Source organism: Meriones unguiculatus, chromosome 10 (assembly GCF_030254825.1).
Source record: "Meriones unguiculatus strain TT.TT164.6M chromosome 10, Bangor_MerUng_6.1, whole genome shotgun sequence".
Lineage (NCBI taxonomy): Eukaryota > Metazoa > Chordata > Mammalia > Rodentia > Muridae > Meriones > Meriones unguiculatus.
In genome coordinates, this window is record NC_083358.1 from 33,630,523 (window position 1) to 33,653,852 (window position 23,330).

General features: G+C 40.6%; 1 protein-coding gene across 5 annotated transcripts in view; it reads right to left on the reverse strand.

Annotated features, from left to right (window-relative positions):
• The window catches only part of Nup93 (nucleoporin 93), a 100,834-nt gene that overhangs the window by 20,554 nt on the left and 56,950 nt on the right, over positions 1–23,330 (reverse strand). For 3 of the 5 annotated variants that reach the window (XM_060392189.1, XM_021657146.2, XM_060392192.1), the window contains 3 exons: positions 12,002–12,064; positions 6,461–6,589; positions 960–1,034 (listed from right to left, as the gene is read on the reverse strand). In XM_060392189.1, coding sequence (XP_060248172.1) covers positions 960–1,034; positions 6,461–6,589; positions 12,002–12,064 — 267 coding nt within the window. Of the gene's footprint in view, positions 1–959; positions 1,035–6,460; positions 6,590–12,001; positions 12,065–22,872; positions 23,201–23,330 lie in introns of those variants that run through there. The other 2 variants (XM_021657145.2, XM_060392191.1) reach the window with 2 other exon arrangements.

Sequence of the window (23,330 nt, forward strand, 5' to 3'; positions counted from 1 at the left end):
AGACACTTTACCTTCATACCTGCTCCCATCTTGTGGATTAAAGTTTCTGCTTCTGTTATTGCTTAAAATGAATCTACAGTTACACTAAAAAAGCTTTTAGGGTATTTTTCTCAAGAAGTGTTAATTGAGATGTCTAATACGTGACACAGATAATATAGAATCCATTAATTAATTAACTAGTAGCTGAAGAGCCAGTCGGTCTAACAGTTTCTGATAGGCCCTTGCTCCCTTTGTGTAGCTCCCATATGTGTCTGCCCCCAACTCCTCCACTGCAGGGCAGAAGGAGGGATGGGAGTAGGGGAATGTATCCATGCGTCCTCTCAGGCTCATGGCTAAGTGATGCAAGGCAAAACATCTTGAGACTCTGTGGCAATTACAATGAAACACAGGCTTGACTGGCACTGCTTTATTCCAAGAGTCAACTCCAAGCTAAGTCCTGCACATAGCTCCAATGCAGACTCTCTTGATTGTGCTCCTTGGGCAGGCTCATGACCCTCAACACAGCAGGAGCACCCTTACCTGCACTGCAGTGCTAAGTAGTGTCTGCACACCATGATAATCAAGACAGGAAGGGTTCTGAACATCCCACTCAACAAGGGTAAACGGATCTGACCATACCATTAGCCAGCCAAGTAATAGTTAATACAGAACTCCATTTGCCCTGCTTTATAGTTACTCAAGGCTTCATTCCCCAGGAAGCTATTGCCAACAATGTAAAAAGAAACACCTGGTTAAGAGAGGGCAGAATTCAATTTCCCCGCACTATCTGAGTCATTAGGTTACCTTATTTAACTGAATGGAGAACAGTGGCATTCATGGTAAAATATTAACTAATCCTGTGATCGAGAATCCCACTTGCTTTCAGATTTGACTTTGCTGTGAAGTCACTATTTTCTCTGACTCTCTTAGATCACAGCATTCCTTCTCCCGAATTAAATCTTCCTAAAAGGCATACTCACCTGCCGGGCATAGGCCATCTCAATGCTATCCAGAGAGCTTCGAGTAGGAGGAACCACATCACTGATGTAACTCGGCTATAAAGACACACCCAGTATTGGTTAAGAACCGCACTCCATCACCTGAGGCATAAAAATCCCATAAACGCATCCATGTCTGTGACCTGTTAAGTGGGGAACCTGGTCTGGGGAAACAGAGAAAGGAAAGGAGAACAGCAGCAAGGTTCTGCTACAAGGACACAGGCTCAGCTATCCTTTAACAGCCTCAGGAAATATTTTCCAGTACTAAAAACCTAATTCTAAAAATTACGCATTTAAAGAGTAGTTGATTGCAGTGTCTGAATTTCCATTTAAATGACTTTTGACTAATGCTCTTGTTTTCAAAAGCACCTCTCCTTCAGTTGCCCTTGGCCAAGCCACTATTTTACCACACATAAAGTCAATTATCCACCAACAGGATGTGTGCACTGTAATTCCTGAGTAGAAGCAGCTGGCAAACATTCAGCTGGAATTCCACAGACAGGGCTGCCTAAGAACAGGAACATGGATGGCAACACACTGTATAGAACAATGTTCCCTACACAGGTCTCTCTGCACTGGAAAAAATGCAGTCCATCTATTAAGCCATGCTGGGTATGACAAGACAGAGCACGATACAGGAGTGGGTAACAGGGGCAGGGAACCAGAAACCAGAAAGGCAAAGAAACCAGGTAAACAGGGCCGGAGAAGAGGGGGGTTCACAAAGAACATGGAAGTATGTGAAGAGACAGCAATGCACCCCCCACCTCCAACACACACACAGACACAGACTGGGAATGGGCTTCCCAGAGTAGAGAGCATTCAGAAAACAGCCATTCTGGGACAGTTAGGCATGAAGCAAAAGGGAGTTGCAAACTTTATGATTGTGCAAAGTTTATCCAGAGATGTGTAAAACACTCCAAAGGAAGGTTCACTCTAACTGTAACAACACTTGCAAAACAAGTCTAGGGTGAAAACTAAATCCAGTGATACCACACAAGAAGATATAGATTAATTCCTCCACAGAATGTTTGCCTTCATGAACACAAACAGAAATCAGACTGATTAATTTACAAAATTTGGTTATAAAAGCCCATGAGTATGAGGAAAAAAACAACAACAGAAAAACAAAACCCAGGACCAGAGCAGTAGAGCTCTAAATGCCCACCGGTGTATAACCTTATGCATAAAACAAGAACACTTGAACCATTCCTATGAAGGAATGCACCACAAAACAAACAAAAAGCCCTAACACACACCTACATGCAACAACATGCAAAGGACTGACAGCAGGTGTCTGGACAGGCAGGGTGGGGGCGTAAAAGTACATGTGAGGAACTCTATCTGGTACAGCACAGGACCTGTTGAACAGAGAGTTTCCAACATCTTTTGCAGAGAGCAGTGGAGCACTTTCTGTGCTTGCAATCCTACTCAAACCCCAACCTATGAACTAGGCCCATTCCTTAGAAACCTACTAGGAAGCACAGTGCACAACTTAGAATCATCTAGTGTGGGGCTGTCATATTCAAACTGTCAGTCTATATTTTACAAAGTCAATTACATCTTTCATTTAAAATATGTCATACATGCCTGCCAACTATATGCTGGAGAAAAAAATGCTGTCAAACTACAAGCCACCGCTGAAAAAGCCATTGTGATTCCAGAGATGTTGAAATGTAGGAAAGCTGTATGATTGACAGTTGAAATATGGTATTAAGTCTCTAATCAAAATTAGTGGCTGCTCAGTATTCACTGAGTGTCACACACTCACACGCCACAGTGCAGAGCAGCTGTGTCATCTGCAACGAAGCCTCAGCTCAGCTTCTCCAGCAAGCCTGTTGCTTACTGAATCACTTTCCAGACAGCTCATTTGGGGATCTGCCCATTCATTCATTGCCCATGGCCAAAATCCAACCCATCTAAGTTAAACCCATCTTTAAATACTGCTTTTTATTTAAAAAAAAAAAAAAGTGTCTCAGGAAGATGGGGGAGAAAAAGTATGTATGTATGTATGTATGCACACATGCATGCATACAGGTTGAATTCTCTTCATCCACCTTTATGTGGGTTCTAGGGATCAAATTTAGGTCATTAGGCTTTCATGGCAAGCACTTTTACCCACTGAGACATCTCACCAACCCCAAAATACAGTTTTAACTGTTGGATAAGATACGTCTAGGAATCCCACACTGTCACACTGTCCAACTCATCTTGTCATGCAAGCCACAGACACTGAAGACCTTCCTTGCACCGACCAGATGTAAGAACTGGGACACAAGCACAGCCGAGTGAATGGCTATAGGAGACTCAGAGTTAAAGCATATTTTTGTTGTCCTGGACTCGCTTTGTAGACCAGGCTGGTCTTGAACTCTCAGAGATCCTTCTGCCTCTTCCTCCCCGAGTACTGGGATTACCTGCATGTGGTACTGTGCCCGGCTAAAGCACATTATCTTTATACAGGCGACACTTGAAAAGTTACAATCTTTCAATTCCTACCTTCCTTTAGGAGTTTTACCTCTTTCTTCAATGACATCCTAAGAATATTAATTTTTCAAATAACTTCATGCTATTACAGTGTCACCTGCTTTATTAAAACTTGCTAGGCACAGATATTGACAGCGTTTTGCTCTTCTGTTATTGAAAGGCTCCAGGGGAAAACAAATGTTCCAGGGACTACCTATTTCAGTTCATTTCTGCCTTGAAATTTCCCCTGAAAGCCTTGGGCTCCGCTTTACATCCAATTATCCAATCTGGACATTTTCCTTTAAAAATATAAGGTTAACTCCAAATGATCCAAGGCCTCCTGTCTTACGACTCTTTGAATCCAGACTTCCTAACAATTAGGTATACAGAAAAGAATGCTGTAGTCACCAAGTCATACTTCTTTAATTATTAATTTTCTACCAGGATTGTTTTATTCTTAGCAATACTTCATAAAACAAGAGAGAAAAAGATCCATACTAAAACAATTGACCTCAACAATGTACAGCTAACCAAATGCCAATAGAGCTGTAACACTGAACAGACCTGGAGCATGCAACGCACACCGGGCACTGGGCTGCAGCTTTACACTGCTTCCAAGAAAACAAGGTAATTCAGAACAAGAGATCGATCCAGGCTCAGGCTTAATTCTGAGGCCTGTCAGTTATCCTTCAATGTGTGTGTGTGTCTCCTCTATGGGACAAATTACGTGGAGATAATAAATCTTTCCATCATTTTGAAGAAAATTACATGGAAAAAGCCTGTGAAAACACAGGGCTCTATGGTTCAATTCTGAAAGATAACACCAAGTGTGGAAAAGATATGAAACAGAATCGTCACATGCTGCTAGCGGAGGACACGCTAGTGAAACCCTTTAGAAGCACTGTCTAGTGAACTTGAACTTCACAGGGATGGGGGCTCATGTCTTAATTTCAACCCCCGAAGAGGCGGAGACAAGAAGATCACTGTAGGTTTGAGGGCAGCTTGGACTGACTATATACTGAGTTTTGGGCCAGCCTGGGCTACAGAGTAAGACCCTATCTCAAAAAGGCAAAAGAACAACAAAAAATGCTAAATTTTTTTTTTGGGGGGGGGGCTAATTACTGAACCCAGGGCATGGTGCATGCTAAAGTGCTTTTCCAGTGAACCCCAACTCTAGCCCCAAAGCTGAACACACACATAAACTCTGACTTAGCAATTTCCTCTGAGGTATACCCAAAAGAGATACAAATATATTTTCATCAAAAGATAAAGGAATTGCTCTTAATAATATTGTTTATAAAAGCCAAGAACTGGAAATAATCCAAATGTCCATGAACACTAGAATGGCAAACAAAACTAGTTATACTGCTCAGCCATAAAATGAATGGCTTACCACTACAAATAATGTATATCAATAGATGTTATCAAAAGAAGATGTTATGTAAAACAAGACATTTTATGGCTCGGGCTATATAAAGTTCACAGAGGTAGGACCTTTGAGAGTGGGGCAGAGGTCAGAGGCTACTGCTGAGGTGCTGGGATTGTTTCAGTACTTGCTCATTTTTAATAACTCACTGAATTACATACTTATGATTTCTATACTTTACTGTATAAATATTACACTTTAGGGGAAAAGTTCAAAACAACAAAAGTGATAAAAACCAGATGTAAGCTGAGCATAAACCGTATGTAAGTTCAGGCCTGTAATTCCAACACTAGAGAGAGTGCAATAGAAGGATCACCATGGACGAGGTCAGGATACACAGTGAACACCAGACTTGTCGGGGCTTCAATATTAAGACCCTAATCCTATCTCAAAAGAAAGAAACAAAAAGCTCCCAGGAGTTTCCAGAAAATGGCAATTCTCTAGATAAATGGAAGAGATTTTGTGTACCTGCCAACAATATGCAGCAACGTTACTCACTCTGCCGAAAACCCCAACAGAGAAAGCACACACACATGGGCAACTCTCTCCAGGGGCCTGGAGGTCACGGAAGAAGAGCCTCCTGAACAGACTGGTCTATTTTTGAGAGAGGAGCAATCAAGGAAGAACACTTCATTTGTAGTTTATAATTACTTCAAATCCCTATGCAGATCACAACCTATTAACACCATTTTTTAAAAAATGAAGTTTATAAAACCAGGAGTTGTTCTAATTATCTGCTCAGACTCAGGAAGAACTGAGAGGGAAACACTGTATTAGCCAAGGGTCTTAGGTATTAGTTCTTCCTCCTCAAAGACTGTTTCACCTGAAGTCGTTGAGTCTGAGAAATATAAGACAGGGCCCTTAAGGAGTAATTTTCTGAAATAACCAGACAGCAGCAGCTAGTTAGTGGGAGATTAATTTAATAGAGCACGTGCAGGTACAAGACATCAGAAGTCACCTGGCAGGTCCCACAGACCACCAACCCACCCAATCCTGGCCCCCTTATTCAACACAGCCAGGATTTAGAAGACAACATTCTGGGATTTGAGGCATGTTCTAACTCTGAGCCTGAGCTTCCCTGTCTCCACATAGAGTCTAGGCACCTGGATGTGGGCATGCACATATAAGTCAGTACTTGGGAGGATAGGGATGAAGATTGCGAACGTGATGATAGCTTGGGCTACACAGTAAAATTTTGTCAAAACAAACAAACAAAGCTAAGTACTCACCAAACTAATCCTAGGAAAAAGACTAAACAAGAAGCACTGGTAATATTAATATCACTCTTAAAACATAAAAAATTAAAATATGTTCTTCAAAGTTATCTTAAATTACTTTTAGATTTTTTTTTTAATTTTTAAATTTGAGATAGGATCTCACTGTTCTCAAACTTATTTGTTTTGTTTTGTTTTCATGATAGAGTTTCTCTCTGTGTAAGGAAGTAAGAGTGATGGCTTACAGATTACAAAGGGAGAACAAAATGGGGTATCTGGAGATAGGGTATTTTAATTTTTGAACCATATTCCTACACTGTCTTTATTTTTTAATTAAATCTTTAAAAGAGAAGAAAATTCTCAAGTTATCTGATTCAACCTACCTCACTTTCTTGGGTAAAATCAAGGGCATCCTCTCCTGAGGCCAGCAGCGTGTGCAGAATTCTTTGTTTGACTTGTTCCCACTCGACCAGCATCGATTCTCGATGATACTCCTCAGCCATGCCAAATGTCTGTCACACAAATCAGAGAGCACAGACACAGTGATTGCGGTTTCCTTTAAAAACTAGGCAGAACTGCAAAACAGGAGCCCCATCCATGACCGCTATTCCAGAAGCAGACCCAAACAATCTATTTAAAAATTTGTCATTTAAAAATTTTGCTAACAACAGTTTATGACATACTATTTCACTGATGTGAAGACATCTTTAAAAACTCTTATTAAATTGTGGGAAAATGGTCGGGCACTGTGGCACACACCTGTGATTCCAGCACTCTGGGAGACAGGGTCAGGTGGATCTCTGTGAGTTTGAGGCTAGCCTGTTCTACAAAGCGAGTCCAGGACAACCAAGGCTATACAGAAAACCTGTCTCAAACCCCTCCCCCCAAAAAAAAGTTTTAAAAGGTTTTTTTTTTAAAGTGTGAGAATACATGAGATTTAACATTTAAAAACTATTTTATGTATATGCCTGCATGGATATCTACATACCACATGCATATCTGGTGCCCAAAGAGGTCAGAAGGGGATATCAGATCCCTGAGACTGGGGTTACAAATGGTTGTGAGCCACCATACCAGATGCTGGGACTCTAAGCCAAGACTTCTGGAAGAGCAGCCAGCGAGTGCTCTTACCTGCTGAGTTCTCTCCCCAACCCTAGCTTTCCATTTTTAAGTGGACACAGTTCAGTGACATGATACACGTGTGATGGCTGCCACCTTCCATCCTTATAATGCTTATGCAAAACTGAAGCTATGTACCTGCTCACCAATAACAAGCCATTGCTTTCTCTACCCAGACCTGGCAATCACCATCCTGTTCTTTTTCTAAATGTGATCACTTTAGTTATCTCACAGAAGTGGAACCATGACTTTGTCTTTTTAAGACAGACTTACTTCATTTAGCAGTCTTTAAGTTCTATCACATTGAAGCATGTGCCAAAATTTCCTTCCTTTTGTATATAACACTGCTAAGAACATGGGCATCAAGATATCTTTTCTGAATCCCAGTTTTCAATTCTGGAGATATACTCAAATGTAGAATCACTGGCATCATAATGTTCCAAGGCTACATGTTTCCATAAAGGATACAGCACTTTACATTTCTACTGATTGTGAGTCAGGGTTCCTAGTTCCCTACACTCTGACCAACATTTACTATCTGCTGTTGTTGGTTTTAGGAAGAGTGCTAGGTAGGAGCTCATTGTCATTTAGATTTGTATTTTTCTAATGACTAGTGATGATGAGCATCTCTCCCCATGTGCTTATTAAAACAGATGTCTTCACTAAACTTTTGGAATTATACTGCCTATTACGCTGCCTTTTCTTTGTGGGACATAAAACAATCATGAATCGTTGGTATATTAAGATTTAACAAACATCAAGGAGGAGGGACTCTCCCAGTGATTTCATTTATTTGTTTGTTTGTTTGTTTGTTTGTTTTAAAGTGCTGGTATTTCTGGTGAAAGGAAGAAAGTGCTAAAATTAAAAAAAAAAATAGCCTTCTGGGATTTAGTTCCTAGCAGTTTGCTCAACCTCACAATAAACTCTGGTGACAATACACTGTCACCCAAATAGAGGGGTGGAAGGAGCGAGAAAAGCAAGAAGCAAAGGAAGAAAAGACAAAACAGCTTATAGCCTCACTGAATTAAGGCTGCTCTTGGCCTGTAACTTTTTAACTGATAGACCAGGTTTCACTCCATTTAGGCCCACTTTTCAAAAGACCATCTCACCTTCACTGAGAATGGTATCTCATTAGGCAGCAGTAAGAGCATATTAGTAATGCCTGCTTTATTTGGGACAATGCAGATAGTTTATAGTGGTAATAGTAATGCATACAAACTGTGAAGGAACTATTAGAAACATCGAATATACTCTCTCAACAAATGTACCGAGTTTTGAACAGTATCAGTCAAAATGTAGGCTAAGAGAACAGGGGATACAATACATATGTACACACAAAATTATTAGGAAGAGCAGCACATTTTGTATCCTTTTCTACAATGTCTTCTGAAGACATGGGAGAAATGAACAAAACTTGAAAAATAGTCTTCCCCTGGTTTTGTTCTTATAATGAGAATCAGGCAACATGGATGTTGGGTATGGAGGTAGGCCAGCCAGCTAGCTGGGAGTTGGAACATACAGAGAAAACCTTTGTCTGTTGTTCATACACATGAACAAAAACATGAGGCTGTGCATTTTGACTAGAGACATGTGACAGATCAGAAAGATGGAGTTGAAATGGGGAAAGAGGTGATTCCCTAGATGTGACCCACAATGTGTACACAAGAACACCACACCTTTTTAAAAGCTCTTCTTAGTGGTAAACCAACTGCTTCTTGAGCCTCGAGTTCTCCCAGCACAGGAAAATACAAGTGTCAAGTGGCAGGAAGATCAGGGCAGATGTAATAGTCTGCAAGGCAAAGCTGTGCACTACAGTGCCCCCAGGGTTTCTCTTAAAGACATATTCTCTGGCTAATAACCAACAGCACAGTAGTAAAGGCAGCTGAAGAACACAGACAAGGGGCTGAAGAGAAGGCTCAGTGGTTAAGAGCACTGGCTGCTCTTCCAAAGGATCCCAGTTTAATTCCTTGCACCCACATGACAGCTCAAAACTGTCTTTAACTCTAGTTCCAGGGAAACTCTTAGACACACACACAGACAGACAGACAGACAGACAGACAGACAGACGGACCGACCGACCATCAATACACCAATATACATGACCAAAAATTAAAAAAGAAAATCCCACAGACAATATTCCACCACAGAAAGCAGGAACAAGGACAATGGGGTCAGTCAGAATTCCAGCATTAGGTACAGGTTAAAGTGACAACAGTAGAAATTAACTACCCCTCACCCTGTGTTTATTAGGCTATTCTGATACTTCTAGAGATACCAAACAACTTTGAAAGGGGGCTTTGGGGGCTCAAGTGCTCACATGTCCCTGAGAAGTATGCCAGCCTACTTATTTATAGACAGCCAGCAACCTAAATACTGTCACCCTATTCATCCTTGTTGTGATAAAGAATATAAAATAAAAATATGGCCCGACATTAAAATTCTCTTCTCTTAACCATACCACGCCTAGCTTATCTTAATTACATCTGAGATAATGGAACATCCAATTTGTGGACTAATCAGGGATGGTCAGCCACCCATCTGCCCAGCTGAGGCCTACTGGGTTTATAGTGGAGTCTGAACTACTGAACTAGATACACAAAAAAGAATGCTGACTAAAGAGGAGAATTCATATCTGAGAGGGTCAGATGAGAGGGGAGGAGGTCCTTGGACTTGGAAAGGGGCAGGGAAGACATGATGGAGGAAGGGTGGGTTTGGGAGGGAATGAGGGAGCGGGTTACAGCTGGGATACAGAGTTAATAAAATGTAACTAATAATAAAAATTTAAAAAAAAAGGAAAAAAAAAAGAGGAGAATTCAACAGAGCTATTTAAATAACCTAAAGAAAATGGCAGTGAGGATGTGAGAGCCTTAAGCAGACAAGGGAAGAGTAAAGAGTAAGTTGAAAAAGAATGTAGAGACCTAAAAACCAAAGGGAAGGCAAAACCAACCAAGGAAAAAACAACAACAACAAAGCATTACAAATTAAAGCAGAGTCACTACTATTGTTATATGTGGAAAGCATTACCTGTAGAACACTGTTAAGAAAAGAAGACAGAGCAAACTGTGCAACTGAATTAACATGTTAGGGGCTCCTGAACTACATTTTACCAAAAGAAACAGGGCAATATGCTTTGGCTTCACATCTGATTATTACTGAGCTGTGGCAGCTTTTGGAATCTCTTTGTCTGTTCTGAGAGTGTCATTTTGTCTCTGCTGGGATGCACCAAATGGGAAAAGCAAAGACACATTTGTAGTTTTTAGCCTGTTTTACTGGCATTTCAGCGGGACATTGGCAAGTCATTCAGACAGGAAATTGCCACCAAAATGCCAAAAAGCTGCTGATTTTTTTAATCATTTTTTAATTGAAAATTATTTTTGCTCAGCAGCAACTTTCCAGTGTCCAGCCAAGTCAGAGGTATCTCCTCAGGCTGGCTCCCAACACTGGAATGTCTCCCTCATAAACACATATGCACACATTTTCTGCTGTGGTATGTCACCTAAATGTTTTGGCTGGCTGCACATTTAGTCTCAGTATGGCACAATATTTAGAGACTGCCAATTTCAGAAACACATTCTGCAGGGTAAATGGATTAATAAGGTTTGGAGGCATTCAAGAGTCATAATTTAATTTCATTGGTCTTTTATAGCAGCACAATCAATTTTGGTAAGAAATTCAAGTGTGAACAACAACAAAAAAATCTTTTCTAGACATCATCAAATGTAAGTCAAATGAATTTCTCTGTTTTCAGGCCTAAATACTGCTGCCAACAATTAATGAAATTTGGAATTTCCTTATTGGTCACTTAACGCCATTGGAACATTTCTTGCACACTAGAGAAGGCAAGCCCCTTGGCAGCTGTGCCTGCGCTGAGTCCTGTTGAGGATTTTACCCTTGTAGACTGAGCGAACACGGCGTGCCAAGCAGGAGCATGTCTCACTTTATTACAAATAACACACAAACACATTCCGCTTGATATCCAAGCTAAGTAAACACTGAAACAGAAACAGTGCTCCTTGTCCAATTCCTCTGCAGGGAGCCACAGCAGGCAGACTGGCAGGTGCTTCCAGGAGAAGCCACCTTCTCAGAGCCAGGTCCAAACTGACAGCTAATCTTTTCTCCTCCCTCTGCAAAGACCTCTCAGGAGCATCAAAAACTCTTACTCTGAACTGGGATGTTACTAAAGGCTGTGATCCTTGTCAGAAGCAAAAGGAAATAATTCACGTTAGTAAAGGACATGACCTATGGTCATTTGCAGGAATGCTTCTGTGAAATATGCACATTTATCCGACATGGACCTCTATACTGCTGTCTCTTGGGAATCTCACCTAACAATTACTATTCACTCCCAGAATGAAAGCATCCAGAAACACCTGTTCCAAACCATCTGTTCTGATATTTTCGGTTGAGAGCTTTTTGTAGAGGTGGAGATAGGCTAGAATGTATAACAGCTACTCTGGCTGATGTATTTGCCACCATCTAGTGTACTGAACATCTTCAAAAAGCATTTGAGAAAATGTCAGTATGGTGATACAGGGCTACCAAGACAGCTCAGTGGGCAAGGGTTTATGATGCCAACCTGGAAACCCAGGTTTGAGACCCAAATCCACATGGTAAAAGGAAATAACCAATCCACAAAAGCTGTCTTCTGGGTCCACTTCCCCTCCCCCATAAAAGAAAATGTGAAACAAAATTTTAATTAAAAAAAAAAAGTGCCATCATGCCCTAAGATAAGATAAAGGAAGCAGATCAGCCAGGACTTGCAAGAACACTGTCATTTATGCATCTCATTTGCATTGTTTTCTTACCCTCTTCCGGGACTCTTCGATGGCAGATAACAAGGCATTATCTTTCTCATTCTTCAGGAAGCCCTAAAAAGGAGGTAAAGGACACAATCAAGGTCACCTTCAGATGGGCACAAGCGCACTGCCGAGCAGAAGGCGACTGTAAGAGCCTGGGACAGTAGTGCACGTCTAAAATCTCTGACACTGAGGGGGTAGAGACAGGAGCGCCAGGAGTTCAAAGCCATTCTCAGCAACACAGAAAGTTGCAGGGCAAACTGGGATACTGGAGACTCATGTACTCCCCTCCCTCACTGCCCTTGCTGAAGGGCCGTGCCTCCATTTACTAATGGCAGGACTTTAGCCAAACTCTAAATCTCTGCTGACTTGTGTATAATGAAATAATGTAATCAAGTTCTTAAACCCAAAGCTCAATACACAGTTCTATCATTAATACTGATTAAGTCTAGATATGTGGGTGACATTAAGGAAAGGTAGCTCAAGATGACCTCTTGTTCTTGTTCACTGTCTTTATTTGTCTGAGTTGAGGTCAGCTGAGAGAGGTAACAAGAGACTGTGACAACAGGCGCAAACGCACACTGACAGACCCTAGATCAACACCCTGCCTTTTACACAAACGTAAAGCTTCTTTCCCACAGCGTGGGGCTGAGGAGCCAAGTAGGAACACGGACAGCTAAGATTAGTATGATATATTCATGTATGGATACAAAGGCTTAGTTCTAATGTAGAAGACTCCAAGTTATTCTACACCCCAGGTCCACCTACATTCTGCAAGACAAGTGCACTATTCATACATTTGAAATTTTTAATGACCTGCTTTCTTCACAATGTTTTCATCAGGATTTTTAAAAAGAATTTGGGGAAATGTAATAAAAAGAATTAAGCAAAAGCTTTTAAACGATAAGCTCAATTAAGATGTATCTGATGATTTTCTAAAGAGATGGTTAGTTTGAGTACTCATATTTTAACAACTGTAGTTTTACTGCACTCTGTCCAAATAGTCCTTGTTCTTAAGCTGCTGGTTAACAAATATAGATAGAGGACAATACAGGAATACGACTTGGAGAAGATATTACTAATATTCTTAGATGTCCAATATCCCTCATATATTGGCACACGATTTCCCCACACCTGCTCTCATACTCCTAACTGAATGATGCACGGGGAGAGGTAGCCAGCAGTTAGCAAACAGGCCTCTCAGGAAGACAACACCAGGGCAGCTCTGAGCATCTGCTGTAGACTATTCTATACTGATAACAGGGCTGTGACGTTAGGGTAGATAGACCTCTTTAATAGTGGTCTCCACATATAGGAAAAAGGGCTAAATGATATAATTATAAAATATACACACATTGTCGTTCACGGAAAAAGTCAATAACCTTTTATTATGAAGTCTCTTTTTGAGACAGGGTCTCTCTCTATAGCATCCAACTTATTACTATCTTTCCTTTAAGGGCTTCAATGGCTAAAGCTAAATTAAAAACTTAAGAGTGTCACCATTTAAAAGCAAAACTATGCATCAACTACCGAGGATTGATAGTGCCAAACAACGGGTAGGCAGGGACCATGCTCAGCTGCTGCTTCAGGAAGTGGGAACAAGGGTAGGGGTGGGAGGAGAAGTCACTATTTGATAAGGCCCAGTTTACTTTTTCTGTTTTGGTTGATGCAAAGGGCAGTATGTGAGTTAATCTGATATTCTGTCTGCCCTTCTTTGCTTCCCTCATCTTCCCAAGTCAGCATATTAACTTTCTTATTTCTTCTTGTTCTTCTTCTTTGTTTCTTCAAGCCAGGGTTTCTCTGTGTAGCCTTGGTTGTCCTGGACTTGCTTTTAGAGCAGGCTGGGTTCAAACTCACAGTGATCTGCCTGCCTCTGCCTCCCTGAGTACTAGGATTACAGAAGTGCACTACCGAGCCTGGCTACATTAACTTCTTTTAATATTTCTCTTATATATTTTAACATATTAACGTATTTTAACATATTTCTCTTACAAACATACATAACATAAATGCAAAATAGTAGTCAAACACACTCACTTAAAAGAAAAAGCAAAATACTTCTCACTGTGAAAGAGTCCTCAACTACTAAGAAATGAAATTTGAAGAAATTAAAAAAGACATTCCTCCCCCCCACACCAACCAACACCAATTAAAGGGGAAAAGGCCATAAATTTAAGAAAACTCAGGGAAGGAGGTTTACATTGGAGGGGCTGGAGGGAGAGAAATGGGGCAAATAATGTAATTATATTATAATTTCAAAAATAAATAATTATTATAGAAAAAAGAGAGTAAGAAATGATTGGGGTAGATTAAGCTATTAGTCTTTTAAAGGCTATGTTTTTAAAAATCTCAACAAATTAAATTAAGAAGGGCTAGAGAGATGGCTCAGAGGTTAAGAGCACTGTCTGCTTTCCAGAGGTCCTGAGTTAATTCCCAGCAACCACATGGTGGCTCCCAACCATCTATAAGAAGATCTGGTGCCCTCTACTGTCATGCAGATGTACATGCAAATAGAGCACTCATATGTAAAATAAAGAAATAAATCTTAATAAAAAAAATTAAATTAAGTATTTGTATATGAGACTCAGACTTCAGATATGACCCACATATGAACACAGGGTACCTGTTCTCACAACTCACAACACAATCATCTCTCAGAATGCCTGGAAGATAGTTCCAGACCTCTCCCCAGACAGCATAATAGCTGCATGCAACCTAGGCACAGTTTAAACTGTAGGTTACTAATACAACATAAATACTGTGCTAATAGCTCATATACTGTATTATTTGGGCAATGATAACAAGAAAATCTGCACATATAGTACCCCTCCACAGGTCCTGCCATCTCTCTCCAAGGCTTTCTTAAGCTTCCAAGTCTCCCAAGCACTGGTATCACAGGTCTGTACCATTCCATTGTGCAAGTCAGACACAATGACTCTGTTAGAATGTTTGTGTAGGGCCAATTAAATTTATTCTGATCTTTGATTTTTATCCTTTATTCCTTCTAAAAGGAAACATTAGAATAGATTATACATATTATATTTTAAAAACTATTACATCAGCAGCCTATCTTTTGAAAAATCTTTTAAAAAATTAGCAGGCACAGAGTAATGATGGGCTCTTGTGCCATCTAGTGGTGATTAATTTCTGCTAAAGAACAATACCCTTGGGGAAAAGTAATGAATGAAAATATTCTAAACACACACACCCTCCCTTTGGTCACCAACCTATTGAGACAATAGACCACCTAAGAAATTCCAATTTCTCCTGGCATCTCATGATGGGAGAAAAAGGGCTGAAGCCTAGTGCCAGTCAGAGGGGCAACTTGACCCCAAGACAAAAACTTTACACAGGTCTAACAATTTGTCAGAGTCCAGATGATGATGGGGAGGAGCACAACTGCCCTATCATTGCTTAGTTATGCATACATCTTGCTCTATTTAAACCTAAAATTCATGTCAGGACCTTGAAGATAGATTTTGAGGTGGGGGAACACCACTTTGCTCCTCTTCCAGGATAGCCATATTGAATACATGTCTGTCTGTCTGTCTATCTATCATCTATCTATCTATCTATCTATCTATCTATCTATCTATCTATCTATCTATCTATCTTTTTTTACCCCCTCTCTGTTTTTCAAGACAGGGTTTCTCTGTGTAGCCTTGGTTATCCTGGAACTCACTCTGAAGACCAGGCTAGCCTTGAACTCATAGATCCACCTACTTCTTAAGCACTGAGCCATCTTTCTAGTCCATCTTTACTAGAGGAACTGGGCTGCCTTGTGATGTACCTGATGGAGAACAATCCAGACCAGAACCTCAAGGTTAAGTCCATTTTCTTACCAGTACTGCAGTATTTCAGGGACCCTGCGGCCAATGTGGCTTGTAAATACCTACAATTCAGAAGATAAGCCTTATTTTATTCACTATAGAGTCTAGGGTTCAGAATACCCCAGAGAAGAGACATAGGCAAACAGACATCTGTTTTACCTAATGGCCAAATTTTCTTAGCTGATCTGCTTACCAACACTGAGGAGGAGCTGATTCAACAAGTAAAAGTGCTTTCTCTTTAAAAACCTGAGGACCTGAGTTCAGATCCTCAGAACTCATGTACGTACACATGTGCAAATACACACGCATACAACATAATCTTTTAAAAAAGAATCTCTAATGAGAAAATTGCCCATGTTCAGTTTATTCAGAAAAGGACATAAAACAAAAAAGATTTTATACTGCTTCTTTTACAGTTCCCACCTACAACAAATAAGCCTGACTTAAGAACATGTAAAGTTCCACTATTAACCATGCAGACATACATGCAATTAGAGGCTGCTGTCAACGTAACAGTCATCTTTTATATGCCTCAAAACACAAAACACTATTTATTCTCTATCTCTTTCCTTTAACAGACCAATGAGCAACCCAAAATGGAGGGTGAGGCACTGCAGCAGGTGGGACATTTACCAAAGCCTATCTGACACAATGCAAAAACAGAGTGGGGACCACAAAATCTTTTGCTCCCTCTCAGGGGCTGGGTGTACCACTGTACATGTGGAGGTCAGAGGACAACCTCTATGGGTTGGCTCTCTACTTCCAATACATGAACTCTAGAGATTGAGCTCAAGTCATTAGACTTGGCAGCAAATGCTTTTACCCACTGAGTCATCTTGCTGGCCCCCAAAATCAAAATATTAACATAAAGTCAAAAGTGGTATTGGAAATGAACACTATAATTGAATCAACTGCCAAGACACAAACAAAAGATATAAAGACAAAATAAGCAAGAAAAAGCTGGGCATGGTGCTGCAAGCCTTTAATCCAACACTTGGGAGGCAGAGGCAGGCAGATCTCTGTCAGCTTGAGGCCAGCCTGACTGCACAGAGAATTAAAAAGACAGCTGGGACTATATATTAAGACCCCCATCTTTGGGGGAGAGGGGTGAGGGGTGGATAAGTAAAAATAAGAATAATTCTTATTCCAAGAGGAAACAAGAAAAGCAGTGAGCTGGGCCTCTACGGTGGTGTGGACATGCTTCGCATAGTCCCCTTTTGTGGTGTCTACATTGATATCTCCTCAATGAACTGTTCAAGTGCAAAGATGTCATTACTGATGAAACCGAAAAAAGAGACCAAATCTTAAAATGGAGAATCTGCATGTCTTAAAGCATTTTTGTCCACCTTATTAGACAGAGATTACTGTGATAATATATAGAATGAGGCCAAATCTCCAATAAAGTCCAAACTTTACTCTCCAACTCAGATTTAAAGTAAGTCCTGGGGGCTGAAGAGACAGCTCAGCGGTTAAGGACACTGATTGCTTTTCTAGAGTACCCTGGTTCAAATCCCAGTACCCACTTGGCAGCTCACAACTGTCTATAATCCCAAGATTTGACACTCTCACAGATATACATGCAGCTAAACCACCAATACACATAAAAGGTAAATAAATAAAAAAAATAAGCCCTGCTTCTTGTTTTCTATGAAAATTTTAATTATATTGACAGACTGCATGTATTCCCCATAAAGAAGTAACATCAGATAGACAAGAATCACGTCACCACTTGAAGTCTGATGCTGTTGTGTGAATCTGTGGTGAGCCTAGCTGCTCTCTCAGCAGGTGGCAGCAAGCACACGTTGCAGATAGCTCTGAAGCAACAGGTGGCAGCTCCTGGAAAGTGACATGGTGCTGCACAGTTCATGACAGCAGGTCAGATCCCATTTTGAACTTTGGCTTCCTTCAAGTATTGGGCTAAAAAGAGGGCCACAAAATTGCATGACAGATTTGGATCTTCTAAGGCAGATCAAATTATTGTTTTCACAATTCAAACTGGTTTACAGGACAGTCTTCTAAGCCTCAGGAGGAAGAGAACTCAATGTCCATAGTGGGGCGCTAATAAACACAAGAATACTCAGCATGGGACGGTACCTCCTTCCAGACCAGCAAAGGGCACGCAGCAACATTTTGGCCTTTTGCGTTTCATCAGTAATTACATCAGTGTACTGACATTCCTAGTCTCTTCAAAGTCATGTCAGTATTAGTCCATCTGCACCACTGCCTTTCAAGAAAGCCATAGGCCTTAAAGAGGCACATTACTGTTGCTTCTACTTCTACTTTGTGCATATTTTCTCCTTACTACCCATCTTTCTGCTCCCCTAAAGAAACAATATAAACCTCCAGATCAAAAATCCAACTTCTAAGACTTCAGAGTCAGGTAAAGCTGTGAGCAAAGCAGTATTAAGGTGGGTGGTGAGGGCTGCAGAGCTGTGCACAACACCTACCTTATCAATGCAATGAGGGCCCTACGCCAAGGCATTATGCTGAGGCTAATTGGCACACAGAGCTGCTTAACTTGAGGAAGACCATGCCAGACACTGCATCCCAGTGAGGCTACTGCTACTGCTGTTGCTGCTAGAACACTTCTGTCCCTTTAAGGGCAGTGGGGCATTCATATTATCTACCTATACCATCTTACACCAGTCATTTCTGGATAGTCAAAAAAGAAAAACAATTCACACTTCTCAATTATTGGAAGGCTCTGGATCCTACATACAGAGGATACAAGTATTGATGACATCATATAAATGAGTAAAATACTCAGCGATTCCTTTGATATTGGTGGTAAAAATAACAACAATAATGTTCTTCTACAGATTTTCCTTCCTCCAAATGCCAAATAGTTCTGACATGCTTTTTCAGGCCTATGTAAGCATTTTCCTTTGCTGATCTCAAGAGGGCCAGAGAGAGGAAATAACATCAGTGCTGCCATTGCACCAGTTTTAAAAACTAAGTCCAAGCCTACAACCAGTGAGAGGGACCATGATGTAGCATGGGGTGCCAGACTGTAGAAGCAGGGCCTCTGCTCACCATCCTCCCTTTCCTTCTGCTGGAAGCAATGTGGAAATCACAGAGGCAGACATCAAGGGAGGAAGGGGGCGGCCAGCTGCTCTGGCTCTGAGCAGCACCAAAGAGAAAGCACAACTGTGAGCACTTCCTCTCCTTCATCCAACTGCCCCTTAACGTCAGCACACTTGCTAGGGCTAAGCTGTGGGGACACAAGAAAGGGAAGGATTCTGCAGGACGAACTTTTTCAACCTAGCTTTGCAAATGGAATGAATATTAATAGTGGCTGGCTTCAAAGAGTAGCAGCAGAGCCCTCTCCTCACCCAAAGACACGAATAGGATATAAAAAAAATGGACCCCATGGTTACTCTAGGGAAGGAACAAGGTGGGTTCATTGTGGGGGGGATTAAAAAAAAGCATTTCAAGTCTATCTTGGGCTTTGGGTACTAAACCTGCCCTGCAGCATAAATAGGAAAACATCAATAATGGCTTTGCTTATAAAGCATCATGCCTGTCCACGGTCCTATAACCTATGCTGAAAAAAAAAAAAAAACCACTCAAGTAATCTCTACATTAGCAAGAAACAAGATTAGGAGTAGGTTGCTGAGCTCTATCTGATCTTGTGCCTTCTACCCTTTTGGGGAAAAAAACAAGCAAGCTTTGAATACCAAGCCAAGGGTTGGGGGTAGGGGTTTAACAGAGTGTCAACCGAAAGCTAGCAACCTGCTTTCTGCAGCACTCAGGATTAATCCTGAGCTCTACTTAGCAAGTACAAGGACTGCTGTTAGGACAATGTCTAGGAGCCACACTCATACTAATTCCCTCCTGGTACCCAGTGTCATTTACACTGCAGTCAAAAATCCTGGCCTCTCCTGCTTTGCAGCAATGCTTATGCTGATGGGATCTGAGCACCAGCGGGGAGGTGGGGGGTGGGGGTGGCTGTCACAGAAAAGAAAGCCTTCATTGGTTTCACCGCAGTTCCTTCTTACTAAAAAATTTATTTTTCAAAAATCTGGAAACAACCAACCAAAAAGATTTTCTCCGATTTCACATTCCTTTGTGAACAGTTCTTAGAAGTTTCACTCTCTCCTAACCCTCTTCATTAAGGCTGAAAACCTTTTGACTTTACTGTTAGAGCCGAGAAATACTGCAGAATGCACCACTTACCACTGTCACCATAGATACAGTTAGCAGGATAGAAAATATAAGCAATGGAGAACATGGGACAAGGCCATTTTGCAAGTAGAAACTGCTCCAAATAAAAGAAAGCTAAATCTTTTCACTCATTCTTTTGTCCTGTAGAAGGGCAAAGTTAGAGGAGTTAGTTATATGCTGGGGATGCCTTCAGAGAGCCCAGCTCCATCCCAGCTCATAGAATGCCTTACCCTTCATGTTCAACCATCACCATGCGCCTAGGAGCTCCACTTGCAGAGAGATCATATTTTTAAATGCGTGCTTATAAAAGACAAATTGATAACTGCATATCATCTTCAACACTAACCCAGAAAGACTCTAAGCACAGCCAGGAAGTCATTTCTAGGACAGCTGAAAACAGACACCTCTGTGAGTATGGTTGCTCCGGCACAGAAAGACTGACTTTGCTGAAAGCTCAAAGCTCAATCCACCAGCCAGCCAATGAAGAAGGACAAAAAAACAAAAAAACAAAAAAAAAAAAAAAAAAAAAAAAGGAATTAAATGTAGACAGCATACAGGTCAGGAGTCCAGTGCCATGGATATAGGACATTAGCTGCTTCCTTATGCCTGACCTTGAGAAAGTTATTTACTGCAGCAAACCTTGCTTTACTTAACCCAGATGTGCTGACTGTGCCAGATAAACACTATGGTTGGCTCCAAAATTTTCAAACCCATAAGAGATGGGAACAAGAAAAAGCAGCATCGTCATCACTACACTTTATCTACAGAATAATCCAGAACCACAAAGGAAATACTGTAAGCTTTGTTTTGAAAGCACTGCATATTTCATATTTAAAATAACAAAAGCCCATCAAGAACTAGAATGAGACAAAGATTACATACTTACAGAAATGCTACTTCACCTTGCCATTAAGAGCATTGTTCTGCACTCTCTAAAAATTTATCCTTATAACAAGCTTCTACATTAAAGAACACACAATGGAGGCCATTCCAAAGTGTTAATACAATTTTTTAAAGGTGGTATTTGAAGTCTAAATATAAGTGCTAATGAGTCTTTAGGAAAATCTCAAAACACTTCTATTTCCTAGCGCTAACAAGTAACCGCGAACTGGGAGGTGGCACTCCTAAGGATGTCTCCAGATGTACTAAGAAAATAACTGCAGTCCAGCTCTCTTCACAGTGCTCCCGATGACGCCATTTTACTCCTTCCTCACTGCCATCTTAGTGCCACTAGATGCTTCCTAGCAGGCTAGCTGGCATGTCTGCTTATCTACCATAGTACTGCCAGCGCAGTCAAAGGTGTGAGATGAATATATTTTCTGTCACAGAAGAAAAACAACCCCTGATTCTTTACTATCAAAAGGCTAAATTTTATGTGAAAACCGAAAAGCTTCAAAACTACAGAGCATTGAGAATACTCTACAACTATCAGAGGAGCCTCTTCTAGCAGCCAGACTTGAGTAGATCAGGGTGGAAGCAAAGAAATACAAAGCCTTAGACCTCCTGCCACCTCCCAGCTGATCTAAAAAGGTCCTTGGCATAGAGCTTTTTTATAAAGCCAGGAACAGAAAGAAAGAGGGGAGAACCCACAGAATCAAGCAAATAGTACTTTAAAAATGTCAAAGGAAGGCTTTGTAAAGCCCCCTTAAACCATTTACCCCATATTCTATGTAAGTAAGGTTGCTGTTCGAATTCACTGCTCAAAGACACTTTCATTTCAAAGTGTAAGCCTTGTGGAAATCAAAGGGAAAGGAGCCCTTTCCTTTCCAGCATATATATGAACAATTAATGCACTCAAGGCAGGTTCCCTAAGACTGAAAAAAAAACACACTGATAGCTAGGCTTTTGTGTGAGGAGTTCTATCAGGACTCGATCAGGGCTTGTAACAACTGACTCTTGTATGTCAATGTGAAGTTGCTGTGAAGAAAAGTGCTCTCTCCTGAGCCTCCAGAAGGCTGTATTAAACAGAAACAGTGCTTAGTGACAGGACGAACAGCATCCCCAACAACCCACAGGAGGCGGCTTTCTAAACTGATACAAGTCAAGAGAATTCTGCGAACCCGATTCTGTAAAGGTTGAACTGAAACAGCCACCCAGCCTGGTGAGTCAGCTCTGCAAGCACAGTTTACTGTCAAATTTAACATTCTTCAGGGTTATAAAGATAAAGATTCTTCAGCCTTTAAAAAATAAACACACAAATCAAAGTTAAAATCCACATGTTTCCTCTCAGCAGCAACAGAACAGAACAAAGATCTGAATCAAATCAAATCTAACTACATTTAAGAATCAGTCCAGGCTTATAAGCTTACAGTTAAAAAAGTGAGTTTCATCAGTAGTTTTGAATTCACAATTATTACTTAACTAAGCAAAAGCACAAAGAATGGTCCCCATGAGTAAGAGAGAAAAATCTCAATATATTATATTTTGAGAACAAATCTTGTTTTGTTAAAACATTTTTTTCTTATGCCGTTTAATCATGTATTTATAGATCATTAACATGGAAGCTTTTCTTTTTTAACAATAAAAAGCTTTAAAATTCAACAATCCTTTTCAGGAATAGAAAACATTCTTTTAAAGACAATTAAAAAAAAAACTAAACTCTTGAAAGTTACTATATTCTTAGGTCCCCCCCAATCATTTCCATCTGTGATTAGTGACAAATCCATATTTATCATTATTAATGAGTAATTAAGCTCATTTACTAAAATCACTCATGAATCTTATATTTTAAATACAGCTCACATGATTTTTGACAGAGAACTTAAAGAAAAATCCAAGGATCTCTGCTATACTTTTTACAATGGCAGCGTTAGTTTAAAAGTCTATTTTGCCCATTCAACCAAAGACAAATTTTCAACCTTTTACCACTACCTGAGAAATACTTACTGTAGACAAAAGGATTCCATTTTCTTTCTGGGAATATTCTCCCTCTCCTAAAGAACTCTTCTACACAGTGTGCAAATCAATGTTGGTTTTGCAGTAACAAAGCTCTTGTGCCATAGCAGCTAATGTAAATGGAATGGACCTGCAGTTGCCTTCAGAATCCAATTCACCTTGCCTATGATACAGCTAATTGTTAAAAATGGTGGATGAGGCATTTTCCATACATTAAGAAGCTCTGATGAAGGCACTGGCATCCACCCACTTCAAACAAAGAGAAATAATGTGCAACTGTACCAAGGCATGGATAACTGAGTCATCTCCCTGCACACAGGGTCAGTGTTAGAGGTTTCCTCCATCTTTCACAAAATGCAAACCACAGCTATTGTCTCATCTCAGAAATCAATTCTAGGCAGTGTTGCACCAGGTCAGAGCTTTAAAGGAATCTTTAAATCCAGACCTCC